This window comes from Schistocerca piceifrons, chromosome 10, assembly GCF_021461385.2.
Source record: "Schistocerca piceifrons isolate TAMUIC-IGC-003096 chromosome 10, iqSchPice1.1, whole genome shotgun sequence".
Lineage (NCBI taxonomy): Eukaryota > Metazoa > Arthropoda > Insecta > Orthoptera > Acrididae > Schistocerca > Schistocerca piceifrons.
In genome coordinates, this window is record NC_060147.1 from 19,226,434 (window position 1) to 19,250,962 (window position 24,529).

The window sequence follows — 24,529 nt, forward strand, 5'->3', positions numbered from 1 at the left end:
AAGATCCCGAGTTCGTGTCTCAGTCCAGCACACTGTTGTAATCTGACAAGAAGTTTCGTGTCAGCACACATTCCACAGCAAAGTCAAAATTTCGAATACTAATACACATTGGACTAGCTAGTCTTTTGTTTCCCGTTAATATGTCCTCTGCAGCACTGTTGTTAAAATACATGTGCATTAATTATACACTATGTGATCAAAAGCATCCGGACACCTCTCAAAACATACTTTTTTCATATTAGGTGCATTGTGCTGCCACATACTGCCCGGTACTCCACATCAGCGATCTCAGTAGTCATTAGACATCGTGAGAGAGCAGAATGGGGCACTCTGCAGAACTCACAGACATTGAATGTGGTAAGGTGACTGGGTGACACTGGTGTCATATGTGTATGTGAGATTTTCTCACTCCTAAACATCCCTAGTTCTACTGTTTCTCAAGTGACAGTGAAGTGGAAACGTGAAGGGACACACACAGCACAAAAGCGTACAGACCGACCTCGTTTGTTGACTGACAAGAGACCGTTAACAGTTGAAGAGGGCCGTAATGTGTAATAGGCAGACATCCATCCAGATCATCACACAGGAATTCCAAACTGCATCAGGATCCATTGCAAGTACTATGACAGTTAGGCAGGAGGTGAGAAAACTTGGATTTCATGGTCGAGCAGCTGCTCATAAGCCACACATGACGCCGGTAAATGCCAAATGATGCCTTGCTTGGTGTAAGGAGCATAAACATTGGACGATTGAACAGTGGAAAAATGTTGTGCGGAGTGACAAATCACGGTACACAATGTAGCAAGCCGATGGCAGGGTGCGGGTACGGCAAATGCCCGGTGAATATCTGCCAGCATGTGCAATGCCAAGAGCAAAATTCGGAGGAGGTGGTGTTATGGTGTGGTAGTGTTTTTCAAAGAGGGGGCTTGCACCCCTTGTTGTTTTGCCTGGGACTATCACAGTAGAGGCCTTCATTGATGTTTTAAGCATCTTCTTGCTTTCACCGTTGAAGAGCAATTCAGGGATGGCGACTGCATCTTTCAACACGATCGAGCACCTGTTCATAATGCATGGCATGTGGCGGAGTGGCTACATGACAATATCATCCCTGTAATGGACTGGCCTGCACAGGGTCCCGACCTGAACCCTATAGAACACCTTTGGGACATTTTGGAATGCTAACTTCATGCCAGACCTCACCGACTGACATCAATACCTTTCCTCAGTGCAGCGCTCCATGAAGAATGGGCTGCCATTCCGCAAGAAACCTTCCAGCATCTGATTGAACTTATGCCTGCAAGAGTGGAAGCTGTCATCAAGGCTAAGGGTGGGCCAACACTATATTGAATTCCATCATTACCGATGGAGGTTGCCACAAGTCATTTTCAGCCAGGTGTTTTGACACTTTTTATCACATAGTGTAATTTTGTGTTGTTGTTCTGTAGTTCAGAGTAACAATAATTGTGATGAACAAAATAGTTGTGAAATTATGATGTTATCAGAGATAAAGTACAGATAGTGAAGAGTTATCTACAACGTGTATAGAAAGCAGACTAGCTGTAACTGCCCAGGAAAATGAAAGGGACGCCATAGCTAAGGAGAGAGTGAGGCGCCGTTGTGATCCCAGGTTATAAAGTCCACATTTACAGCAAGCAGTAAAGAGAACCGCGGCAAAATCTGGAAAGTGAATCTAAGTTCAGGAAGAAGAAATGGGATCTTTCAGATTTGCTGATGGTATTGTAATTCTGTTAAATATGGCAGAGGACTTTGAAGAGCAGCTGAACAGAAAGGAAAATAATTTGAAAAAAAGAAATAAGATGACTCTGACAGAAGTAAAACAAGGGTAATGGAAAGTAGTTGAATTCAGTGAGGTGATGTTGTAAGAATTAGAGTCGGAAATCAGATGAAAAAGTTAGTAGATGAATTATATTACTTGGGCAGCAAAATAACTAACAACAGCCAAAATAGAGAAGATATACGAGGGCATGCCAGAAAGTAATTCCTCCAAATTTTTTATTATGATCTAAATATCAGTTGAGGTATTATAGACATGCATATTACTTGGTTGACTTTGCCACTTAGCTGACCCAGGTTGCAACTCTCTGCTGCTAGAGGGCTCCAAATTGTAGTGGGTAACACGATGCTGTGTAACGTAACTATGTCGGTCCATGAGAAACAGCGTGCTGTAATCAAAAGCGTCAGTTTGAAGAGCTTGTCCTCACATTGAGCACAGTCTCCTTCAGCATGACTCTGACAGATCATTTAATCAGCACTGTGACACCTGCAACGATCTAACACCTCTGGTCCACTGTCATTCATTATCCTTCATACAGTCCTAACTTGACCCCATCCGATTTTTGTCTGTTCCCAGGACTTAATGAACACCTTTGAGGACTACACTTTGATGTGATGAAGCAGTGCAAGCAGAGGTGATGTTGTGGCTCCAACAACAAAGTCCAACATTCTACAGTGACTGTTTGAGCAAACTGGACTCTCGTTGGGAGAAATGTGTCTGTTACCATGGTGACAATGTTGAGAAATAAATATGCAGACACGAAGAATAAATGTGTAGAATGTTAACAAAGTTTGTTTTATTTAAAAAGCTTTAAGAGTTTTCACATAAAAATTCAGAGGCATGCTCTCATAAAATGCAGACTGACAATAGCAAGTACAGCATTTCTGATAAAAAGAAATCTGTTAGCATAGAATATAAATGTAGGAGCTAAGCAGTCTCTTCCGAAGGCACCTGTCACGGTGTAACCACAGGCAGAAATGAAATGTGGATGGTTAGCAATGCTGGCAAGTAGAGAACACAGGTAGAAGGTTCTTAAATACATTGCTACAAGAGTGTTGAAGATCAGATCAGTAGATTGAATTACTAATAATGAAATGCTGAAATGAATTGTGGGAAAACGAAATTTATGACACAACCTGACCAAAAGAATAGATCAGTTAATGGGGCACATCCTAAGGCATTAAGGGGCCATTAATATGGCAACAGAGAGAAGTGTGAGGAGTAAAATTTATGGGTGGAGACCAATGTTCCAATGGCTACAGGTTGTAGTAGTTTATGTGGAGATAATGAGACTTGAACAGGTTAGGATAGTTTGGAGAGCTGTGTCATACTAGTTTCCAGATTGAACACAATGAAGTTGAGCTTATTAACATTAAATATTGTTTTCTGTGACACCATATGTCTTGGTCCAGCACACAGTTTTAATCTGCCACCAAGTTTCACCTCAGCACACAATCTGCTGCAGAGTAAAGATTTCATTCTGGAAACTTGGTAAATGTTTTTATATCATAATAAGTCATCAGCTGACCTAATTTGACTTAATCGCCACTACTGCAACAAGGCTACTCAAACATTTAAAATAACTCCCCATTTTCATGAGCATTCATGTAATATTCCATAGCACAATCTTTAGTTTCTATCCTTCCATTGATTTCCTCATTTTGATTGTATTTGCCCCGTCTTTTATTGCTTTAAAAAGCGGTAATCTCCATATGTTTCGAACCCTACTCAAATGGCACCCAGATTTTGGTAACCGCAATTTTTGTATTAATTACAGGTTGTGGATCCTCGGGAAAATCGACATTTATGAAGCAGGTCAGAATCATTGAAGAAGGTGCTTTTCAAGAGGCTGAACGAATGACATACAAACCAATAATTTGCCAAAACATTATCTCAGAAGCTCAGAAACTGATAATGGCAATGGAGCTGTATGGATTTCCTTATGAATTAGAGACAACAGAGGTAACTACCTAAGGAGATAGAGAGAGAGAGAGAGAGAGAGAGAGAGAGAGAGAGAGAGAGAGAGAGAAGAGAAATTTATCTCCAGATAATGTCCGAATAACCTGAATAATTGTATGGTACATAACTTATTTAGTTACTTATTGAGTTAGGCTTTTATTTACCCATGGATAGTTTGCAAAAGTTATCAAAGACATAAAGTTAATTGAAAAAGGAAACAATTTTAAAAAATACGAATTCATGCATACAGTAATATTATCTTCTGTAGGTCCACATTAACATGTTGTGTTCTTAATTTTGATATCTTGTGTACAGTGTTTTAGCAAACATATTTACAGTTTATCTTTACACTACTCATTTACATCACATGTCTGCTCACTCCAACAATGAATAAGATGTTGAACACAGGCAAGTGTCAAGAAGTAAGAATTATCTGTCATAAATTGTGGGCATATGATTTAACAGGAAGAGTCATTAAACAATGGCATTTTTCTGTAGAATGACAGATAAAAAAAGTTAAGTATATTTCCAATTTACCCACCAATCATAGGGTGACCAACTCTCCCATATTTCCTGGGATCTCCCGTATTTAGAGACATTTTTTCATAATCTCCTGGCTCCCGTATTTTCAGGCTCAGTGGCCATTTACCTCCCGTTTTTAAGTTTATTTTCCTTATCACGTACCAGTATGTAAAAATATTTTTCAATCATTTAAATTTTGCACGCACTGTCAGTATTCGTTCGTAGACAGCAGAGTCAACTGATCCTATATCGACCTTTGACCATAGATGTCGACATTATGTCTATCAAATATCTTTGGAATGATCAACCGCCGCTTGGCGGGAAAGTCACACAGAACCAGAACTTTCCCAAAATCTACCCCTATTCCTAGACTCTCCAGTGCTTTTCCTTCACCCTTCTTCCTTCCTCTTGAACCTTTCTGTTTGAAGAAGGAGCCACTGGCTCCGAAAGCTTGCCAATCACAACAGTCTTTTATGCATGTTTTCTACCATCGCTTGGTGGGTAGATTGTTTTATCTATCCAATTAAATAATACAATGCACTTAGCTTTTCATTCTTATTCACTAATGCACAGTGTTTTAGCATTAATCTCCATCTTGTACATTACCCCGTCTTCCACCTTTAAGCTCTCAGATTTTGAAGTTTTGACCAGTGCGGTCCCCAACAATCAGGCTTTCCTTCTCATCCTGTGCGGTAAGTCTCCCCTGACCCAGGATTCTGGCTGTCTTTTCCAAACTCTACCCCTTTTCCTAAAGCTCTCCAGTTCCTTTCCCTCCACCCCTCTTCCTTTCACTTCAACCCTTCTGTTGGGAAAAGGAGCCACTGGCTATAAAAGGTTCCATAAGTAAAACTTTTTTTAATATGAGTGTTCTCCTGCTGCATGTGGTCAGTATGATATTTTAGCTATCCATTTACATTACACTGTCAAAAATTGGTTATTTTCGTTGTTACAGACAGTTTATAGAGACACTTGCCCCATGAGGATGAGCTATGTCCTATTGAAAAATGGCACCGCAGTATTGTCACATGAGAGGTTATACATAAGACATCCATGACCATACCGTTGCACATTCAGATTTTCATCAATCACTACCAGCTGTGACCTGAAGTTACACCTGATGATGCAAGGAGCAATGTTACTGTGCCTCTCCAATATATGGGAAGCATGGGACTTCCAGGGCACCACCATACTTGCTGGCAACGCTCATACAATGTAGTATACAACTGCAGTTCATCAGTGAACTCAATGTGACACCATTCATCAACAGTTTGTACTTCCCAGTGACTGCACCACTTCAAATGCAGCCATTTGTGACATGGTGTTAATCACAGCCAACATGTGGGACACTAATTCCCTAGTCTGGCTGATGCTAATCTCTGACAGTGTGAGATGACACAGAATATTGCAGGGAGTCTGTTATTTGTTATTGAATGTTACATCATACAGATGTGAAAGGGTTACGATGTGCTCGTGCACAATACACCAGTCCTCCCCCCCCCCCTCCCCCCTCCCCTTGTTGTGGTCATATATCATGCATTGGAATCTTGAGGATGAGTATGCCTGTCCTGACATTCCCACACACTCCAACATCAAGGCATTGTCTCATCCGAATACCCCAGAAATCTGGATATTAAATGATTTTACCAACTGGCCAAATAGGAATCCACAATGAGATCCAGTTCAGGCTCTGTCAAGTGCCGATAATGCTATATCACATTTGTGGCATCTCTATGTCCTTCACAGTGACTGTTCGATATGTGACACTGTTCACAGCCCATATGCACCCTACCAGGTGTGGAAAACACATTGGTCATGAACAACACGGAAGCACTCTGTTGTCTGTTCTACCTGTCACAACTACAATACACCCATCAAAAAAAGTTTTGCATCATCTCGATTCTGAGAGTTCTGGAACCTGTACAGAAAATTGGAATAGATATCAACATAAACATATATTTCCGCCCTTTCTATTGCTCATGAAAACCACACATTGCATGTTGCACCACCACACAGTGAGACCTTCAGAGGTGGTGGTCCAGATTGCTGTACAGACAGGTACCTCTAACAGCCAGTAGCATGTCCTCTTGCATTGGTGCATGCCTGTATTCATTGTGACATACTATCTACAAGTTCATCATAGGTCCAGATTGACCCACTCCTCAACAGCGATTTGGCATAGATCCTTCAGAGTGGTTGGGTCACATCATACATAAACAGCCCTTTTCATTTTATCCCGGGCATGTTCGATATGGTTCATGCCTGGGGAACATGCTGGCCACTCTAGTTGAGTGATGTCATTATCCCGAAGGAAGTCATTCACAAGATGTGGACGATGGGGATGTGAATTGTCATCCATGGAGACGAATGCCTAGCTAATATGCTGCCAATACGGTTGCAGGATGGCATAGATGTATTGTAGCGGCGCCCTCCATGACCACCAGCGACGCACGTCGGCCCCACATAATGCCACCCCAAAACAGCAGAGAGCCTCCACCTTGCTACACTCGCTGGACAGTGTGTCTAAGGTGTTCATCCTGACTGGGTTGCCACCAAACACGTCTCCGACGATAGTCTGGTTGAAGGCATATGTGACACTCATTGGTGAAGAGAACGTGATGCCAATCCTGAGAGGTCCATTCGGCATGTTGTTGGGCACATCTGTAGCACACTGCATGGTGCAGTGGTTGCAGAGATGGGCCTTGCCATGGATGTCGGGAGTGAAGTAGCGTATTGCACACAGTTAGAGTCTTAACATGATGTCCTGTTGCTACATGAAAAGCGTTATTCAACACGGTGGCGTTGCTGTCAGGGTTCCTCCAAGCCATAATCCATAGGTAGCAGCTATCCACTGCAGTAGTAGCCCTCGGGCGGCTAGAGCGAGGCATGTCATCGACAGTTCCTGTCTCTCTGTATCTCATCCATGTCCGAACAACATTGCTTTGGTTCACTCTAAGACTCCTGGAGACTTCCCTTGTTGAGGGCCCTTCCTGGCACAAAGTAACAATGTGGACATGATCGAACCGAGGTATTGATGGTCTAGGCATGGTTGAACTACAGACAACACGAGCATTGTACCGTCCTCCTGGTGGAATGACTGAAACTGATCGGCCATTGGACCCTCTCTGTCTCATAAGTGCTGCTAATGCACAGTTGTTTACTTCTTTGGGTGGGTTTAGTTACATCTCTGAACAGTAAAAGGGACTGTGTCTGTGATACAATATCCACAGCCAATGTCTGTCTTCAAGAGTTCTGGGAACCGGGGTGGTGCAATTTTTTTTTTTTTATATGTGTAATTCACTGAGTCATCAAAGACACAATTAGTATTTGTGAGTATCACTACATTGCCATCTATGGTGTTTTTAAGGCAAAGTCAAACCACATGGTGGTACAGCAAAATTTACTTCAAAGGAGGTAGCCTACAATGCTGTAGTTATAAAGTTGTAATTATCACATCGAAAAAAAAAAAATTCATAATTAATGTTTAGTTTTTTTCTAGAGATGTGTCTAAATTATCCACACCACAGTACTATCAGGCACTGATTGAGTGGCAAAACAAAGTGACACAGCACGTTAATAAAGTGAAGCATGATACATTAATTCGTTATCAGCAGCAGTGGAAATGTACCAAGCTATTTCTGTTTGAACCAGTTAGCTAAAGGAGTCTTCTGTATTGGCATACGCAGCTGCAACATTTTCACTGCTATCAAGTTCTATACGATAGTTTGTATTGTGAGGGTGGGTGCAGGGGGTGGGGAGCTGAACCTGGGGGTATGGAGTATTTTTAATATTTTGAAAGCTGAATGGTAACTTGTTAGTAGCCACAAAAAAAGTGTTGTTCTGGTCCTGTGAAAAACTCTTCATAATACTGACTTTTAAATCATTTTCTGGAAAGAAAAACACCCGACTACACTATATTTTTTCTTTCCCTGAGAGCCAGGGGGAGGTCACGGCCTCCCCTCTCCCGAGCATGGGTGCCCTTGACTGCTACCGAAAGTGAATTACCATGCAATGCTCCACATTATTAATATCATGTGCCATTTTCTTTTGGTACAATACCAGAAAAACTGAAAATATCTGAGGTAACCACAGTTTCTTTAAGAAATACGACAAACATAAAAGAAAATTTCAGTCTGATCTCTTTTCTACCTGTGTTCTTAAAGACAATAGGAAAGGTTATCATCAATAAGGCCATAAATTTACTGAGCAAATCAAAATTTAATTTTTGAATAACATAATGGTTTTTAACAAACAAATTCATGAGTGTACCAGCTGCTCAATTCCTTGTTGAACTGATCTGTGGCATGGAAGAAAAGGACATATTATCCTATCTCAGCCTTGAAAAAGCTTTTAAATCGGTTAGTATTACAATACTGCCACATTAATTGTGGAATCCTGGAATTAGAAGTACTACCTGTGAACTGATAAAATATCTCTGCTTTTTTGTATCAGGTGTTGTCAGGCACATTTCTCTGCTTTTTCTGCAGTTATTTGCAATTTTGTTTTTGTATTGTGTAGCTGGGCTCAGCCCAAACAATTACAGCTCATCACGTCTTTCACATAACTTCCATTGTCAACAGAAAGCATACAGAGTAGGTTTGTTTCTCATTACAAACAAAATCATATTTTACATGCCCATTCAATAGAGTGCTCACAATTTAGTCTACTGCTATATCTGGTTTAGCAATACGTATTAATAGGAACAGTAAAACACGAAGAATAAACATCAATCCAGCAGCGACTCAGTGGCACTGCATGCTTTGTGGTAGCAGTCAGTGTGGGCCAGGATGGTGCTGGAATACTGCTGCTGGTTATTCTTCATGTCTTACTGTCTGTTAGTACATAGTGATAAAATGAATATTGCACCAGACAAATCTGAGACTGCTCTATCAAAAGGGCACATGAAATACTCTTCAAAAAACATTTTGTTTGTAACAGGAAACAAATGGATGTTTTCCATCATTAAAGACCTAATGACCAGTATTTGTTTCAGCTGACTCCAGCTAAAAAATACAAAAACAAAATTGCAAATAACTGCAGAAGCAGCAGAAAAAATGTGCCTGATGACTCTTAGGAGAGACATCATTTAATATACTTTATGAAATACTGTTTTTTAGTTCTAAATAGTTCTATACACAGATCATATGTCTATTGTTTGTGTACATGAAGCATACAATGAATTAAAATTTTGTAATGAGTTCCATCTCAGTGTAGACACCCACCAAATATCAGTTGTAGACATGAAGAGGCAAAATGACAATTAATGGTGTGGACGTATGCATAGTTACCGGGGTGAAAACAGAATTGAATGTAACATTTCTTGGAAAACTGATTCATAAAAACATGAGATGGGATTCATTGACAGAGGTGCTGTGTAGCATGGAGTCAAGTCCTTGGTAATTTTCTAGATGTTTGTGGCACCAGACAGACTAGTCAAAAAATTCGCATAAATTAGAGGCCGGTGGCTTTGGGCGCGGAGCTGGTGCACAAAAGCATGTCAGATGTGTTCCACTGGGTCCATAACGTGCAAATTTGATGGCTGGCATCAACATGAGTTAATTATCATGCTTCTCACACCACTGAATAATGATTATGTCATTATGCTGTCATGACACAGATAGTTATCTCGCTCGAAGATACCATTGCTTTTGCAGTAGCAGGCAAACAGCTAACTGGTATCATTTGTCCCAAGATGCTCATTCCCAGGAGCCGGGCCATGAAAGTCTGCCCCTTGTCAAAGTCACTCGTGTCAAAGGAATTTTCATTTTTTACTAGAATGGTTCCTAAGGGAGGGCAGTTTTTGCCATGGGGTTATTATCACTTATGGTGACATGTCAGTTCCACCTAAAATATGTTTATCTTAAGTTGCAGGTGATTGCAGTCACTCCCATCCATTTTCTCACATTTGTTTAGTACAGCCCAGACTTGTAACACCTGCAGACCAGTGCAATAGTATCATTTTCCATTCAATGTAACATTTCTTTATTTTCTGCAACTGTTGCCCAACATAGCCTTATGCATGTTCCATGTTGGTGGCATGCCTATAAAGCTTTCCCTTAAAATGGTTGACGTATATCAGTGCCTGTCAACAGCTTAGGGTCTTTATTTAATTATCATTTCATTCTAAGAGAGTTGCATGGTCACCGATGGTATCCGTTCTTTCGGACATGTCCTAAAGAACAGATACCATCTTCTTATGGTTGGGATATTTTTTCTTGTCACTCAGCTCTCTACTGACTTTGTGCCATTTCATCTGTGCTCTAGTGTCTGGGAATGTATCTCTGCCCAAAATTATAAATGGGCTGAGGTAGTTAAAAGTCTTAGTTTGCTGGATGGCTGGTTATCTCTGATAATGGCACCACTAACCTAAAACCCACATTCTATATACTCAGCCTACTTGATGTTTCAGTTGGCACTGTTATTGCTTAAATTGTTTTTCTACCTCAGCATCTGAATGTCAAGATTGCAGCAGATTCTCCTGGTGAGAAGTGCATTGTTGGCAATAACATCATCTGACATGGAATGAATAGAATGGGTGAGATCCCAGATGACCAGTACTGTTGTTTAATGTATAGAAGAACTGTGCTAGTTACAAAGTCCTGTTGGATATTAAGTTTTTGTAATTTTCTCTTTCTAAGAAAGAAAAAAAGAAAGAAACAACAACAATAAAATCAACTTCAATAGAAGAAATGAACAGAGATAGAATAAGAAACTTCCTGGCAGATTAAAACTGTGTGCTGGACCGAGACTCGAACTCGGGACTTTTGCCTTTCGTGAGCAAGTGCTCTACCATCTAAGCTACCCAAGCACGACTCACACCCCGTCCTCACGGCTTTACTTCTGCCAGTACCTCATCTCCTACCTTCCAAACTTTACAGAAGCTCTCCTGTGAACCTTGCAGAACTAGCACTCCTGAAAGAAAGGATATTGCAGAGACATGGTTTAACCAGAGCCTAGGGGATGTTTCCAGAATGAGATTTACTCTACAGCAGAGTGTGCACTGATATGAAACTTCCTGGCAGATTAAAACTGTGTGCCAGACCGAGACTTGAACTCGGGTCCTTTGCCTTTCACGGGCAAGTGCTCAACCATCTGAGCTACCCAAGCACGGCTCCCGCCCCGTCGTCACAATTTTAATCTGCCAGGAAGTTTCATATGAGCGTACACTCTGCTGCAGAGTGAAAATCTCATTCTGGAGAGATAGAATAATTATATAAATTACATATAATTTAAAGAATTGTATGTCATATTCAAAACATTACAATATATCTGTTGATTCTAATACACTGACAGACGAAAACTGCAACACCAAAAAATTAATTAATGTAAAGTAACTAAATTATAGGAATAAATTTGTCTATGTAACATATTTAAGTGTTTAATATTGCAAGACGACAGGTTAATGTAAGTGTGAGGTAAGCCATTGAAACTGTGAACTGCTGGTACATTAATAACTAGTGTAACCACCAGAATGTTGAATGCAAGCATGCAGCCATGCATGCATTGTGCTGTACAGGTGCTGGGTGTCAGTTTGTGGGCTGGAGTTCCAGGCCTGTTCCACTTGGTCAGGAAGGCAGGGATGGATAATGCTGGGTGTCAACCGATGATGTACCGTATGTGCTCAATTGGAGACAGATCTGGTGATTGGGCATTCCGAGGCAACATATCGATATTCTGTAGAGCATATTGGGTTACAACAGTGGTACGTGGGGAGTGTTATCCTGTTGGAACAAATTTGTAGTCTGGGTGCACGGGATAATCAAGAAAGTGCACCTGCTGTGGTACGCAATCGCACCTCCGACCGTAACTCCAGCTGTAGCTCCAGTGTGTCTAGCACACAGACAGGTTGGCTGCAAGCCCTCAACTGACCTCCTTTTAACCAACACACAGCTATCAGTGGCACCGATGCAGAACCAACTTTCATCGGAAAACACGACAGACCTCCACCTCGTCCTCCAATGAGCTCTCGTTTGGCACCACTGAAGTCGCGAATGGTGGTGGTTTGGGGTCAGTGGGTTGCACATTACAGGGCACCTGGCTCAGAATTTTCCTCAAAGTAACCAATTTGTAACAGTTCATTGTGTCACTGTCATGCCAACTGCTGCGCAGATTGCTGTTGCAGATACAGTACGATGCACCAGAGCCGTATGCTGAACGTGAGGGTTTTCCATCTCGGTAGTGCCACATGGCCATTCAGAGCCCAGTCTTCTTGCGACTGTACATTCTTCTGACCACCGCTGCCAGCAATTGTGTACAGTGGCTACATTCTGTAAGTCTCTCTGCAGTACCACAGAAGAAGAACATCCAACTTCTCATAGTTTTATTTCACAACCTCGTTTGAAGCGGTGTCGGTAATGGTGCCTTTGTCACCTTAATGCCAATCCTGACTAACACAAACTCACTGTGTCCAACTTCAGAGGTAACTAAAACTTATGGACTGTTACAACATGTATTTAAGGCAAACGTGATTTGCATCCTCAGGCAACTGGTGCAAAATTCGAATAGTCATCACCTTTCAGATATATAAATATCCCTAGCAACTTTCATTTATGTTGCACAACTCCTTCTTTGTGTTGCGATTTTTTTCTCTCATTGTATCAGCTTGTGCAGCATATTCAAAATAATTTTGTATTAAATAAAACTTTGTTATTATCATCATTATCATTATTATTTACTTCATTACTCTGATGTCTACAGACCATGATAAGCTTCTAACCTTTATGACTGATGTTCTCAGATTTTATTGTTTTTGTTACCCTGATGTTTTTCATCAAGCACGCCACTCATCTGACAATTTGGTGCCACTTGTTCATTTCTCTTCTGAAGATGTTGTGATGGTGCAAATCTTCTGATTCACCAATTTTGTCTAGATCTTTTTTTGACATTCATCTATCACAGCATTCTTTGTTTTCAGTTTTGAGTTAAAGGTGCATTTAGTTCACTTTGAATCATTCATTCTTCTTATGTGCTCATAAAACTGAACTCTTTACTTCATTGTTGTTGTTGGAAATCATTCTCTGAAAAATGTTAATAACAAAAGTGATGTATCCGATAATATACAGTTAATGTTAAAAAGTAAAAAAAAGAGTAATAACAGTTTTGTGCAGATAACATCGCAATCAATTTATTTATTTAGTATTCTGATGGAGTAATGTCTCTAATTTTAAGTAAAATATTTACAGGAATGTGCAAGAAGAATCATGGACATTAATGTAGGAAATGTGAGTGAAATGGACGATGAACTTTTGGCAGCTATCAGAGAGGTGTGGAATGATGCGAATGTACAAATTTGCTACGATCGTCGAGATGAGCTATACCTCCTGGATTCCACAAAATAGTAAGAAGAACTAAGTTTACTTATTAATAATGATATTTTGAACCTTCTAAATTAATGTAGCTCTAACAGACTTGACTACAGAAATTAAAAATCTCTCTTCATGAAATTCTCAGTTTTTGAAATTATAATGTAATTGTATGGATAAAAAACTCACTCTGTATTATCCTGGTCTTTAATGTATTAATCAGCTACTTGGACAAGGCTATGACTTCCTAAAAATCGTGCCCCAAAATGAGGCCCATTCTGTCACATATTTTGCCCACCACACCTAGAATAGCTTTCTGTCGACATCTCAATCTCCACAGTATCCTTGTCTGACTGTGTGCTCCTTCTTCTCCCATCCCCCTACCCAATGGCTCCTACTCCTGTGACTTGCCCTATGCACCCTTCTTCCATCAACTATACCAGCCCTGTAAGTGTCAAAACATATACTACCAAAGGGAGAGCCACCTGTGAAACAACAACACATATTGTGTATCAGCTGCTATGTAAACACTGTTCAACCCTTTGCATCGGCATGACCATTGGCAAGTTCTCAATGAGGATGAACGGGCATAGGCAGATGGTGTACACTGGCAACACAAAATATCCTGTTGCAGAGCGTGACAATTGTGACCTCGGTACCTGTTTCACCACACATGCCATCTGGATTCTTCCCCCGACACGTTTCTCAGATCTCCACAGGTGAGAATTGGCACTACAACAAATCCTCAGTTCTCGCCACCCACCTTGCCTTAATTTATGTTAATATCTCCACCATCAGCATTTCTTCACAGCGTCTATTCTTTTCTTCAACCCCTTTTAGTTGTCTATATCTTTCATTTTCTGACCTGTCTAGTTTTCGCTGTTCCCGCCCACCTCTGTCACATACAATGCACTTAGCTTTCTGCTCTTATTAACTCAAGCATGATGTTTTGGTAGTAATCTCTATCTTGTGTATTGCCTTCTCTTCCATCTTTAAGCTCTCAGGCTTTCAAATCTCATTTGGTGCAGTCTCCAGTAATCATCCTTTCCTTCTCATCACGTCCAGTAAGTCACTTTTACCTGGGGTTCTGGGTGACTTTCTGAACTCTCCATCTTTTCCTGAACCTCACCAGTTCTTTTCCTTCATCCATCTTCCTTCCCCTTCAACCCTTCTGCCAGAATAAGGAGCCACTGGCTCTGAAGCCTTGCAAATTTAAATACCTTTATATGTGTGTTCACCTGCTGAGGCCTCGTGAGTAGGTTTTTATCCATCCAATTACATTACGAGGTGCATTCAAGTTCTAAGGCCTCCGATTTCTTTTCTAATTAACTACTCACCCGAAATCGATGAAACTGGGGTTACTTCTTGACGTAATCGCCCTGCAGACGTACACATTTTTCACAACGCTGACGCCATGATTCCATGGCAGCAGCGAAGGCTTCTTTAGGAGTCTGTTTTGACCACTGGAAAATCGCTGAGGCAATAGCAGCACGGCTGGTGAATGTGCGGCCACGGAGAGTGTCTTTCATTGTTGGAAAAAGCCAAAAGTCACTAGGAGCCAGGTCAGGTGAGTAGGGAGCATGAGGAATCACTTCAAAGTTGTTATCACGAAGAAACTGTTGCGTAACGTTAGCTCGATGTGCGGGTGCATTGTCTTGGTGAAACAGTACACGCGCAGCCCTTCCTGGACGTTTTTGTTGCAGTGTAGGAAGGAATTTGTTCTTCAAAACATTTTCGCAGTATGCACCTGTTACCGTAGTGCCCTTTGGAACGCAATGGGTAAGGATTACGCCCTCGCTGTCCCAGAACATGGGCACCATCATTTTTTCAGCACTGGCGGTTACCCGAAATTTTTTTGGTGGCGGTGAATCTGTGTGCTTCCATTGAGCTGCCTGGCGCTTTGTTTCTGGATTGAAAAATGGCATCCACGTCTCATCCATTGTCACAACCGATGAAAAGAAAGTCCCATTCGCGCTGTCGTTGCGCGTCAACATTGCTCGGCAACATGCAGTGTGGGCAGCCGTGTGGTCGTCCGTCAGCATTCGTGGCACCCACCTGGATGACACTTTTCGCATTTTCAGGTCGTCATGCAGGATTGTGTGCACAGAACCCACAGAAATGCCAACTCTGGAGGCGATCTGTTCAACAGTCATTCGGCGATCCCCCAAAACAATTCTCTCCGCTTTCTCGATCGTGTCTTCAGACCGGCTTGTCCGAGCCCGAGGTTGTTTCGGTTTGTTGTCACATGATGTTCTGCCTTCATTAAACTGTCACACCAACGAACGCACTTTCAACACATCCATAACTCCATCACCACATGTCTCCTTCAACTGTCGATGAATTTCAATTGGTTTCACACCACGCAAATTCAGAAAACTAATGATTGCACGCTGTTCAAGTAAGGAAAACGTCATCATTTTAAGTATTTAAAACAGTTCTCATTCTCGCCGCTGGCAGTAAAATTCCATCTGCCATATGGTGCTGCCATCTCTGGGAAATATTGACAATTAACGCGGCCTCATTTTAAAACAATGCGCATGTTTCTATCTCTTTCCAGTCCGGAGAAAAAAAATCGGACGCCTCAGAACTTGAATGCACTTCGTATATCTACATACAATTCCGTACTCCTTAGAGGAGACAAAAGGATTAATTACTGAAATGTAAACCGGCCATGGTGGCCAAGCGGTTCTAGGCGCTTCAGTCCAGAACCACGCAACTGCTATGGTCGCAGGTTCAAATCCTGCCTCGGGCATGGGTGTTGTGTGATGTCCTTAGGTTAGTTAGGTTTAAGTAGTTCTGAGTACTAGAGGACTGATGACCTCAAATGTTAAGTCCCATAGTGCTCAGAGCCATTTGAACCGTTTTTGAACCGAAATGTAGGGTTCAAGAAATATATAATGTCAAGCCTTCTATGTTACTGGCCATCACATTCTAGCAGCTTCTCCATAGTGATGGGATCTACAGAATTCAACTGAGAAATGAATGATAATGTGTGACTGAAAAAGAAAAACATTAAAAGTACATTTCTTGTACAAATAGATGTTTGGAGATCAAGGATAACATATTCAAGTCCCTCCCATCGAACATCAGCTATTTATTAGAGTAATGCTACTATTTACCAATAATTATTTTGAGGAGGTAAAATTCCATGTACTGCTGTCAGATACTTTTGAAAGAACATACAAACCAACTCATATGTTTTCACCAAATGGCATTTCGTATAGTAATGTCTACAGTCAAACTGAATGAGTGGAGAAGAGCAGTCTGACAGCTAACAAGTGACGTAGAGCCTACCTCCTGATACTAGTGTCTCTGGAGACTTGAGCTCAGAGATATCCTAGTGTCCCCAACCCCTATTTTCCCCTCTGTTGGTAGAATTAAATTATTTACTCCATTTCTTTATTATCTTTTTCCTCTCAATATTTGCCTCTGTCTCTCTCCCTTCTTTGGTTCTCCCCCCCTCTCCCCACCTCTGCTCCACTTTCTTCCTAGTTTTTTTACCGAGCGAGGTGGTGCAATGGTTAGCACACTGGACTTGCATTCGGGAGGACGACGGTTCAATCCCGCATCCGGCCATCCTGATTTAGGTTTTCCGTGATTTCCCTAAATCGCTCCATTCAAATGCCGGGATAGTTCCTTTGAAAGGGCACGGCCGGCTTTCTTCCCCATCCTTCCCTAATCCGATGAGACCGATGATCTCGCAGTTTGGTCTCTTCCCTGAAACAAACCAACCCGACCTAGTTTTTAATTGCACCATTCATTCCACTCACCATTTGTCTTCCTCTTAACCGATCTTTAATTCTCAATCTGTCTTTCAATCTTCTCCGGCCCAAAACCTGGCACAGTTTCGTTTAGCAGTGTTTCCACTGACCTGTGGTCAGGTCTGCTCTCAGCCAGTCTGGTGGTTCGATTCATTTGGGTGGACAGCCTCCTGGTGGTTGTGCCAACACAAATGCTGTACAGAAATTACAGCAGAGCTGCTATAAGATCTACATCTACATATACATCTACTTACCCCATAAGCCACTGTACAGTACATGGTGGAAGGTACAGCATACAACTACTTAGTCATTTCCATTCCTGTTCCACTCACAAACAGAGTGAGGGAAAAATGACTGTCTATACTCCTCTTGTGGTCCTTAAGCAAATGTACATTGGTGGCAGTAGGATCATTCTGCAATCAAGTGCCTAGATTTTTTTAATAGTGTTCCTTGAAAATAAACAATGTCATATCTCCAGGGATTCCCATTTGAGTTCCCAAAGCATCTCCATAACACTTTTTTGTTGATCAGACCTACTGGTAACAAATTCAGCCTCTGAATTGCAGTGATGTCTTCCTTTAATCTAACATAGTGAGGATCCCAAACACTTCAGCAGTACTCATAAATGGGTCACACCAGTGTTCTCTACACAGTCTCCTTAACAGATGACCCACACTTTCCTAGAAATCTACCAATAAACCATTCACCTACCCCACTAAAATTCTTAGTTGTTCATTCCATTTCATATCATTTTGCAGTGTTATGCCTAAATATTTAATTGACCCAACTGTGTCAAGCAGTACACTACTGATGCTGTGTTCAGACACTGTGAGGTTGTTTTTTCAACTCATCTGCATTAACTTACACTTTTCTACATTTACAGCTAGTTGCCATTCATCACACCAACTAGAAATTTGTGACAAAATAATTTAATTGGATAGTAAAAGATCTACTCACCAAGCAGTGGCAGAAAACACACATAAAAGAGGGTTGCGACTAGGCAAGTGTTTGGAGCCAGTGGCTCCTTCTTCAGGCAGAAGGGTTGAAGGGGCAGGAAGAGGAATGGAGGAAAAGAACTGGAGAGGTCTAAGAAAAAGGATAGATTTCAGGAAAGTCACTCAGAACCATGGGTCAGCGGAGACCACACGGGATGAGAAGGAAAGACTGATTGTTGGGGACTGCATTGGACAAGATTTGAATACCTGAGAGATTAAAGATGGAATACAAGGTAAAATGCAAGACAGAGATTACTGCTTAAACATCATGCATGAATTAATAAGAGTGAAAAAATTTGGAAATTTGTGGTAAGGACTATGGGACCAAACTGCTGAGGTCATTGGTCCCTAGGCTTACACACTACTTTATCTAACTCAAACAAACTTACGCTAAAGAGAACACATACACCCATGCCCAAGGGAGGACTCAAACCACCCACGAGGGGAGCCGCAGACCGCACAGCTACCCCGTGCGGCAAGAGTGAAAAGCTAAGTGCATTGCACATATAGGTGGGAGGGAGGGGAGGAGGTATGAAAACTAGATGGGTAAGACAAAAGATGAAAATTAAAATGGAATGAAGAAAATAGTAGTTACTGTGAAGAAAAGCTGAGATGGAAGAAATTAATGTAAATTAAGGCAAGGTGGGTGGCAAGAACCAAGGGCATGTTGTAGCATTAGTTCCCACCAGCAGAGTTCTGAGAAACTGGTGTCTGGGGGAAGAATCCAGATGGTGTGTGTGGTGAAACAGGTATGGAGGTCACAATTCTCATGTTGTAGAGCATGCTCTGCAACAGGATATTGTGTGTTCCAGTATACACCCTCTGCCTATGCCCATTCATCCTAATTGATAATTTGGTGTTAGTCATGCCGATGTAAAATGCCAAACAGTGTTTACATGACAGCTGGTATGTGACACGTTTCATTTCACAGGTGTGAAATTTTGTCTTACATCAACTTATACTCACCTACAGTCACTCAACGATGACACCTTCCCATACACCACAGTATCAGCAGCAAATAACTGCAGATTTCTGCCCACCATGCCTACGAGATCTTATGTTTATTTCATTAATGGCAATCCTATTACACTTTCCCATGGCACTCTGACGAACACTCACCATCGAGAACAATGTACAGGATCCTATTACTTAAAGAAGTTTTTGAAACACTCATATATCTGGGAACCTATTCTGTATGGTCATACCTTCCTTAACATTCTGCAGTGGGCCACCACATCAAACACTTTTCGAAAATCTAGTAATATGGGACCTGCCCATTGCCCTTCATCTATAGTTTGCAGAATATCATGTGAAAAGTAGGCAGGCTGATTTTCATCTAAGTAATGCTTTCTAAAAACATACTGATTTGTGGACAGGTACATTTCCATCCCAAGGAACTTAGACTGAGAATATGTTCAAGAATTCAGCAGCAAACTGATGTTAAGTGTATCAGTTTGTAATTATATCAGTCTGTTCTTTTACCCGTCTTACACACAAGTATCACCTGCACTTTTTTCCTGTCACTTCGGGCTTTGTGCTGGCTGAGAGATCTAATTTAAATGCAAGCTAGGTAAAGGTCCAATACCATAGAGTACTCTTTGTAGAAACAAACTGGGATTCCATCCAGACTTGGCAACTTATTTGCTTTCAACTCTTTCAGTTGCTTCTCTGTGCCAGGGATGCTTAATACTATGTCCTCCACACAAGAGTCTGTGCGAGGGTTAAGTAACGATATGTTTGTATGATCCTCCTGAGTGAACAAGTTCTTAAATGTGAAATTTAAAAATTCTGCTTCTTTTGCTACCTTCAATGGCCACTGCAGATTGGTCAGTGAGTTACCGGATAAAAGCCTTTAACATTTTCAGCAAGTTGACATTGTTTTTTCTTTTGTTTCCTGTCCAATCCCTTGCTCCCATAAAATACCATTTAGTGCTCCAGTTGTGAACTTACCAGCATTTATTTTTGAATTAATTTCCTTGCCTTGTTTACTGTCTTGTCTGATTTTTACTCCTAGCTGTAGTAGAATGCACCCCAAAGAAACTATCTGAATGGGATGGAAATCAGTAAATATGATGTACAGGACCATATGAACAAATGAATATGATTTCAGAAAAATTGGGTGGCTTATTCAGAAGAAAAAGCTTTACAAATTGGGCAAGTCAGTAATGTGTTGATCCACCTTTGGCTCTCAGTTAAGCAGTTGTTTGGCTTGGCATTGCATGACAGCATTGTTAGGTGTTCTCCTGAGGGATATTATGTCAAATTCAGTCCAATCGGCATATTACATCACCAGAATCCTGAGCTGTCAGGAGGGCGCTGCCCCTGATGCTCCAAACATGCTCAGTTGGGGAGAGATACGGTGACACTGCTGGCCACGGTAGGATTTGGAAAGCATGAGGCCAAGCAGTAGAAACTCTTGCTATATGCAGTTGACCATTATTTTTCTGAAATGTAAGCCCAGGATAGCTTGCCATGAAGGGCAACAAAACAGGGCATAGAATATCATCAATATACCAATGTACTGTAAGGTTGCTGTGAACGACAACCAAAGGAGTCCTGTTATGAAAAGAAGTGGCAGCTCAGACCATCACTCACGGTTGTCAGTCTGTATGGCAAGCAACAGTCTGGTCGGCATCCCACTGCTGTCTCACGACTTGTCTTCAGGCTGGAATCTCATTGCTTGTAGTAGAATTGTCTTCAGTGATAAGCCCTGCTTTGAATTGAGCCCCAGTGACTATTGGAGAGGTGTCTGGAGATACCTCAGACAACAGTGAGGTACCAACCTGACTGTCACCCACCACATGGCTCAGCAACCAGAAGTCATGGTCTGGGGTGCCATTTCTTTTCATAGCACGACTTCTTTGGTTGTCGCCGGCCGGGGTGGCCGAGCAGCTATAGACGCTACAGCCTGGAACCGCGCGACTGATACAGTCGCAGGTGCAAATCCTGCCTCGGGCATGGATGTGTGTGACGTCCTTAGGTTAGTTAGATCTAAGTAGTTCTAAGTTCTAGGGGCTGATGACCTCAGAAGTTAAGTCCCATAGTGCTCGGAGCCATTTGAACCATTTTTTTTCTTTGGTTGTCATCCATGGCACCCTTACAGCACAGCGCTATGTCAACAATATTCTATACCCAATTTTGTTTCCCCTCATGGAAAGCTATCATGGGCTTTCATTCAACAACACAATGGCCACCTGCACATGGTGAGACATTTTACTGCTTGTCTTTGTGTTTGCCAAACCCTTCCTTGGCCGATAGGGTCACTGGATCTCTCCCCAATTGAGAATGTTTGAAGCATTGTGGGCAGGGTCCTCCAAATAGCTTGAGATTTTTATGCTCTAACCCACCAGCTGGACTTAATTTAGAACAGTATCCCTCATGAGAACATCCAACATCTCTATCAATCAGTGCCAAACTGTATAAGGACCAGAGGTGGACCAACACGTTATTCAATTGCTCATTTATATAACTCCTTCATGGTGTATGTCTACACCCTCCCCTCCCTCCCTCCCTCCCCCGACCCATACACACACACACACACACACACACACACACACACACACACACACACACCTTTTTTTTAGTGTATTACATAACAGGTAATTTGAAGACCAGAGTTTATGACAGTTTAACAACTTGGAGCTCTGCCTTTTTTCAGCTACATGGAGAGGCTCGACATTATAGGGGCTGCCGGTTACATCCCTACAGTGCAGGACGTTGTGAGATCCCGGAGCCCCACAACCAGCATCGTCGAGTACAGGGTGCCTGTCAAAAACTATGATAGGAAGCTCTGGTAAGCAGATATGTCGAGCCCTGATTTTTGCTGTGGATGTTGCATTTTCAGTAGCATATTTTATTCATTCACACTAGTACACACTACTGGAGAATTCTGACGACACCTGGCAGTGTAAGTGGTTAGCAAGGACAGGATGAGAGAGACCCACATATTGTGAGGATAAAGGGAGATAAAGTGTTTCGGTTGGTAAAGGAAGTCTAGTGTCTGACATCTGAGGTTGAAGGAAGTGGACCTCCTACCACAGAAATATCATCACTGTATGATGTAGCACAGGTTGCACGCTTGCAACATTTGTCCTACTGGGAGTTTGACTACGATGCAGATAAGACGTACAACTCAAGGATAAAAAATAATAAACATTGATTAATATAAAATACACTCATCTGCTTAACTTTAAGAGAGGTTGTTAAAGTCCTACAGACTTATCTAATCTAACACAGTGAAATGAACTATCTACGAGGGTCACTCCAAAAGAAATGCACACTATTTTTTTTTTAAATCCATCTTTTATTCTACATGTTTAAAAGTTTTACAGTGGGCAGATACATCATTTGGAAATAATATTGTCATTGAAACTTCCTGGCAGATTAAAACTGTGTACCCGACCAAGACTCGAACTCGGGACTTTTGCCTTTGGTGGGCAAGTGCTCTACCAACTGAGCTACCGAAGCACAACTCATGCCCGGTAATCACAGCTTTACTTCTGCCAGTACCTCGTCTCCTACATTCCAAACTTTACAGAAGCTCTCCTGCGAACCTTGCAGAACTAGCACTCCTGAAAGAAAGGGTACTGTGGAGACGTGGCTTAGCCACAGCCTGGGGGATGTTTCCAGAATGAGATTTTCACTTTGCAGAGGAGTGTGCGCTGATATGAAACTTGCCCGCGAAAGGCAAAGGTCCCGAGTTCGAGTTTCGGTTGGGCACACAGTTTTAATCTGCCAGGAAGTTTCATATCAGCGCACACTCGCTGCAGAGTGAAAATCTCATTCTGGAATATTTTAATTTCTCTACATAATTTCCATCCCTCTCAACTGCCTTACACCATCTTGGAACCAGCGCCTGTATACCGGCACATGGTAAAATTCTGGACCAACCTGTTGGAGCCACTGTTTGGCAGCTTGCACAAGGGAGTCATCTTCTTCAGACTTGTTCCATGAAGAGAGTCTTTCACTTTGCCAAAGGGATGATAGTCACATGGAGCCAGGTCAGGACTGTAAGGTGGGTGTTTCAGTGTTGTCCATCCGAGTTTTGTGATCGCTTCCACGGTTTTTTAACTGACATGTGGCCGTGCATTGTCGTGCAACAGCAAAACATCCTGCTTTTGCCAATATGGTCAAACACGGCTCAGTTGAGCTTGAAGTTTCTTCAGTGCCATCACATATGTATCAGAATTTATAGTGGTTCCACTTGGCATTATGTCCACAAGCAAGAGTCCTTCAGAATCGAAAAACACCATAGCCATAACCTTTCCAGCAGAAGGTGTGGTTTTGAATTGTTTTTTTCTTGCGTGAGTTTTCATGATACCACTCCATTGATTGCCTCTTCATCTCTGGTGAAAAATGATGGAGCCATGTTTCATCACCTGTCACAATTCTTCCAAGAAATTCATCTCCACCATTCTCGTACTGTTCCAAAAGTTTGCTGCATACCATTTTTCTTTTGTTTCTTTGTGACCCACGGTCAATATCCTGGGAACCCACCTGGCACAAACCTTTTTCAACACCAACACTTTCAGTATTCGGTGACCACTTCCTTCCCCTATCCCAACGTAGTGTGACAATTTGGTGACAATTCATTCACTGTGATGTGTCTGTCAGCAGTCACGAATTCGTTAACTCTCTGCACGTTGTCTGGAGTGTGTGCAGTATGAGGCCTGCCGCTGTGAGGACAATCCTCAATAAGGCCTTGCCCACTTTCATCACGTAACCAACTTGCCCACTGACTAATTGTACTGCGATCGACAGCATCTCCATACACCTTTTTCAACCTCTTGTGGATGTTTCCAGTGTCTCATTTTCACAGCACAGGAATTCTATGAACGAATATCAAGTGTAGCAGCCATCTGGAAGACATGCTGTGACGGCGCCACTCACAGGAACAGGTTGAACTAAGTTTGAAAACAAGTGGGAAGGATATATCTACACACTGTAAAACTTTCACTCGTGCAGAATGAAAACTGTATTTTTACAAAAATAGTGTGCATTTCTTTTGGAGTGACCCTTGTTATCTATGGAGTTCTGTCTGGACTGCTGTCTTTCACACTTTTTAAGTTGAGTATTGAATCTGAATTTCTATAGACACTGGGCATTTAGCTATCTGACAATCACTCATAAATATCAGCTTGCTGCTATGGTGCAACTACCAGTACTGTCGGCAGTGATAACTGTAGACTGTGTGATGAA

General features: G+C 41.8%; 1 protein-coding gene across 3 annotated transcripts in view; it reads left to right on the forward strand.

The window, feature by feature from the left end:
- The window catches only part of LOC124719094 (guanine nucleotide-binding protein subunit alpha-11-like), a 110,665-nt gene that overhangs the window by 49,268 nt on the left and 36,868 nt on the right, over positions 1–24,529 (forward strand). For 2 of the 3 annotated variants that reach the window (XM_047244785.1, XM_047244787.1), the window contains exons 2-4: positions 3,573–3,757; positions 13,456–13,610; positions 21,990–22,124. In XM_047244785.1, coding sequence (XP_047100741.1) covers positions 3,573–3,757; positions 13,456–13,610; positions 21,990–22,124 — 475 coding nt within the window. The remainder of the gene's footprint in view (positions 1–3,572; positions 3,758–13,455; positions 13,611–21,989; positions 22,125–24,529) is intronic. The other variant, XM_047244786.1, reaches the window with a different exon arrangement.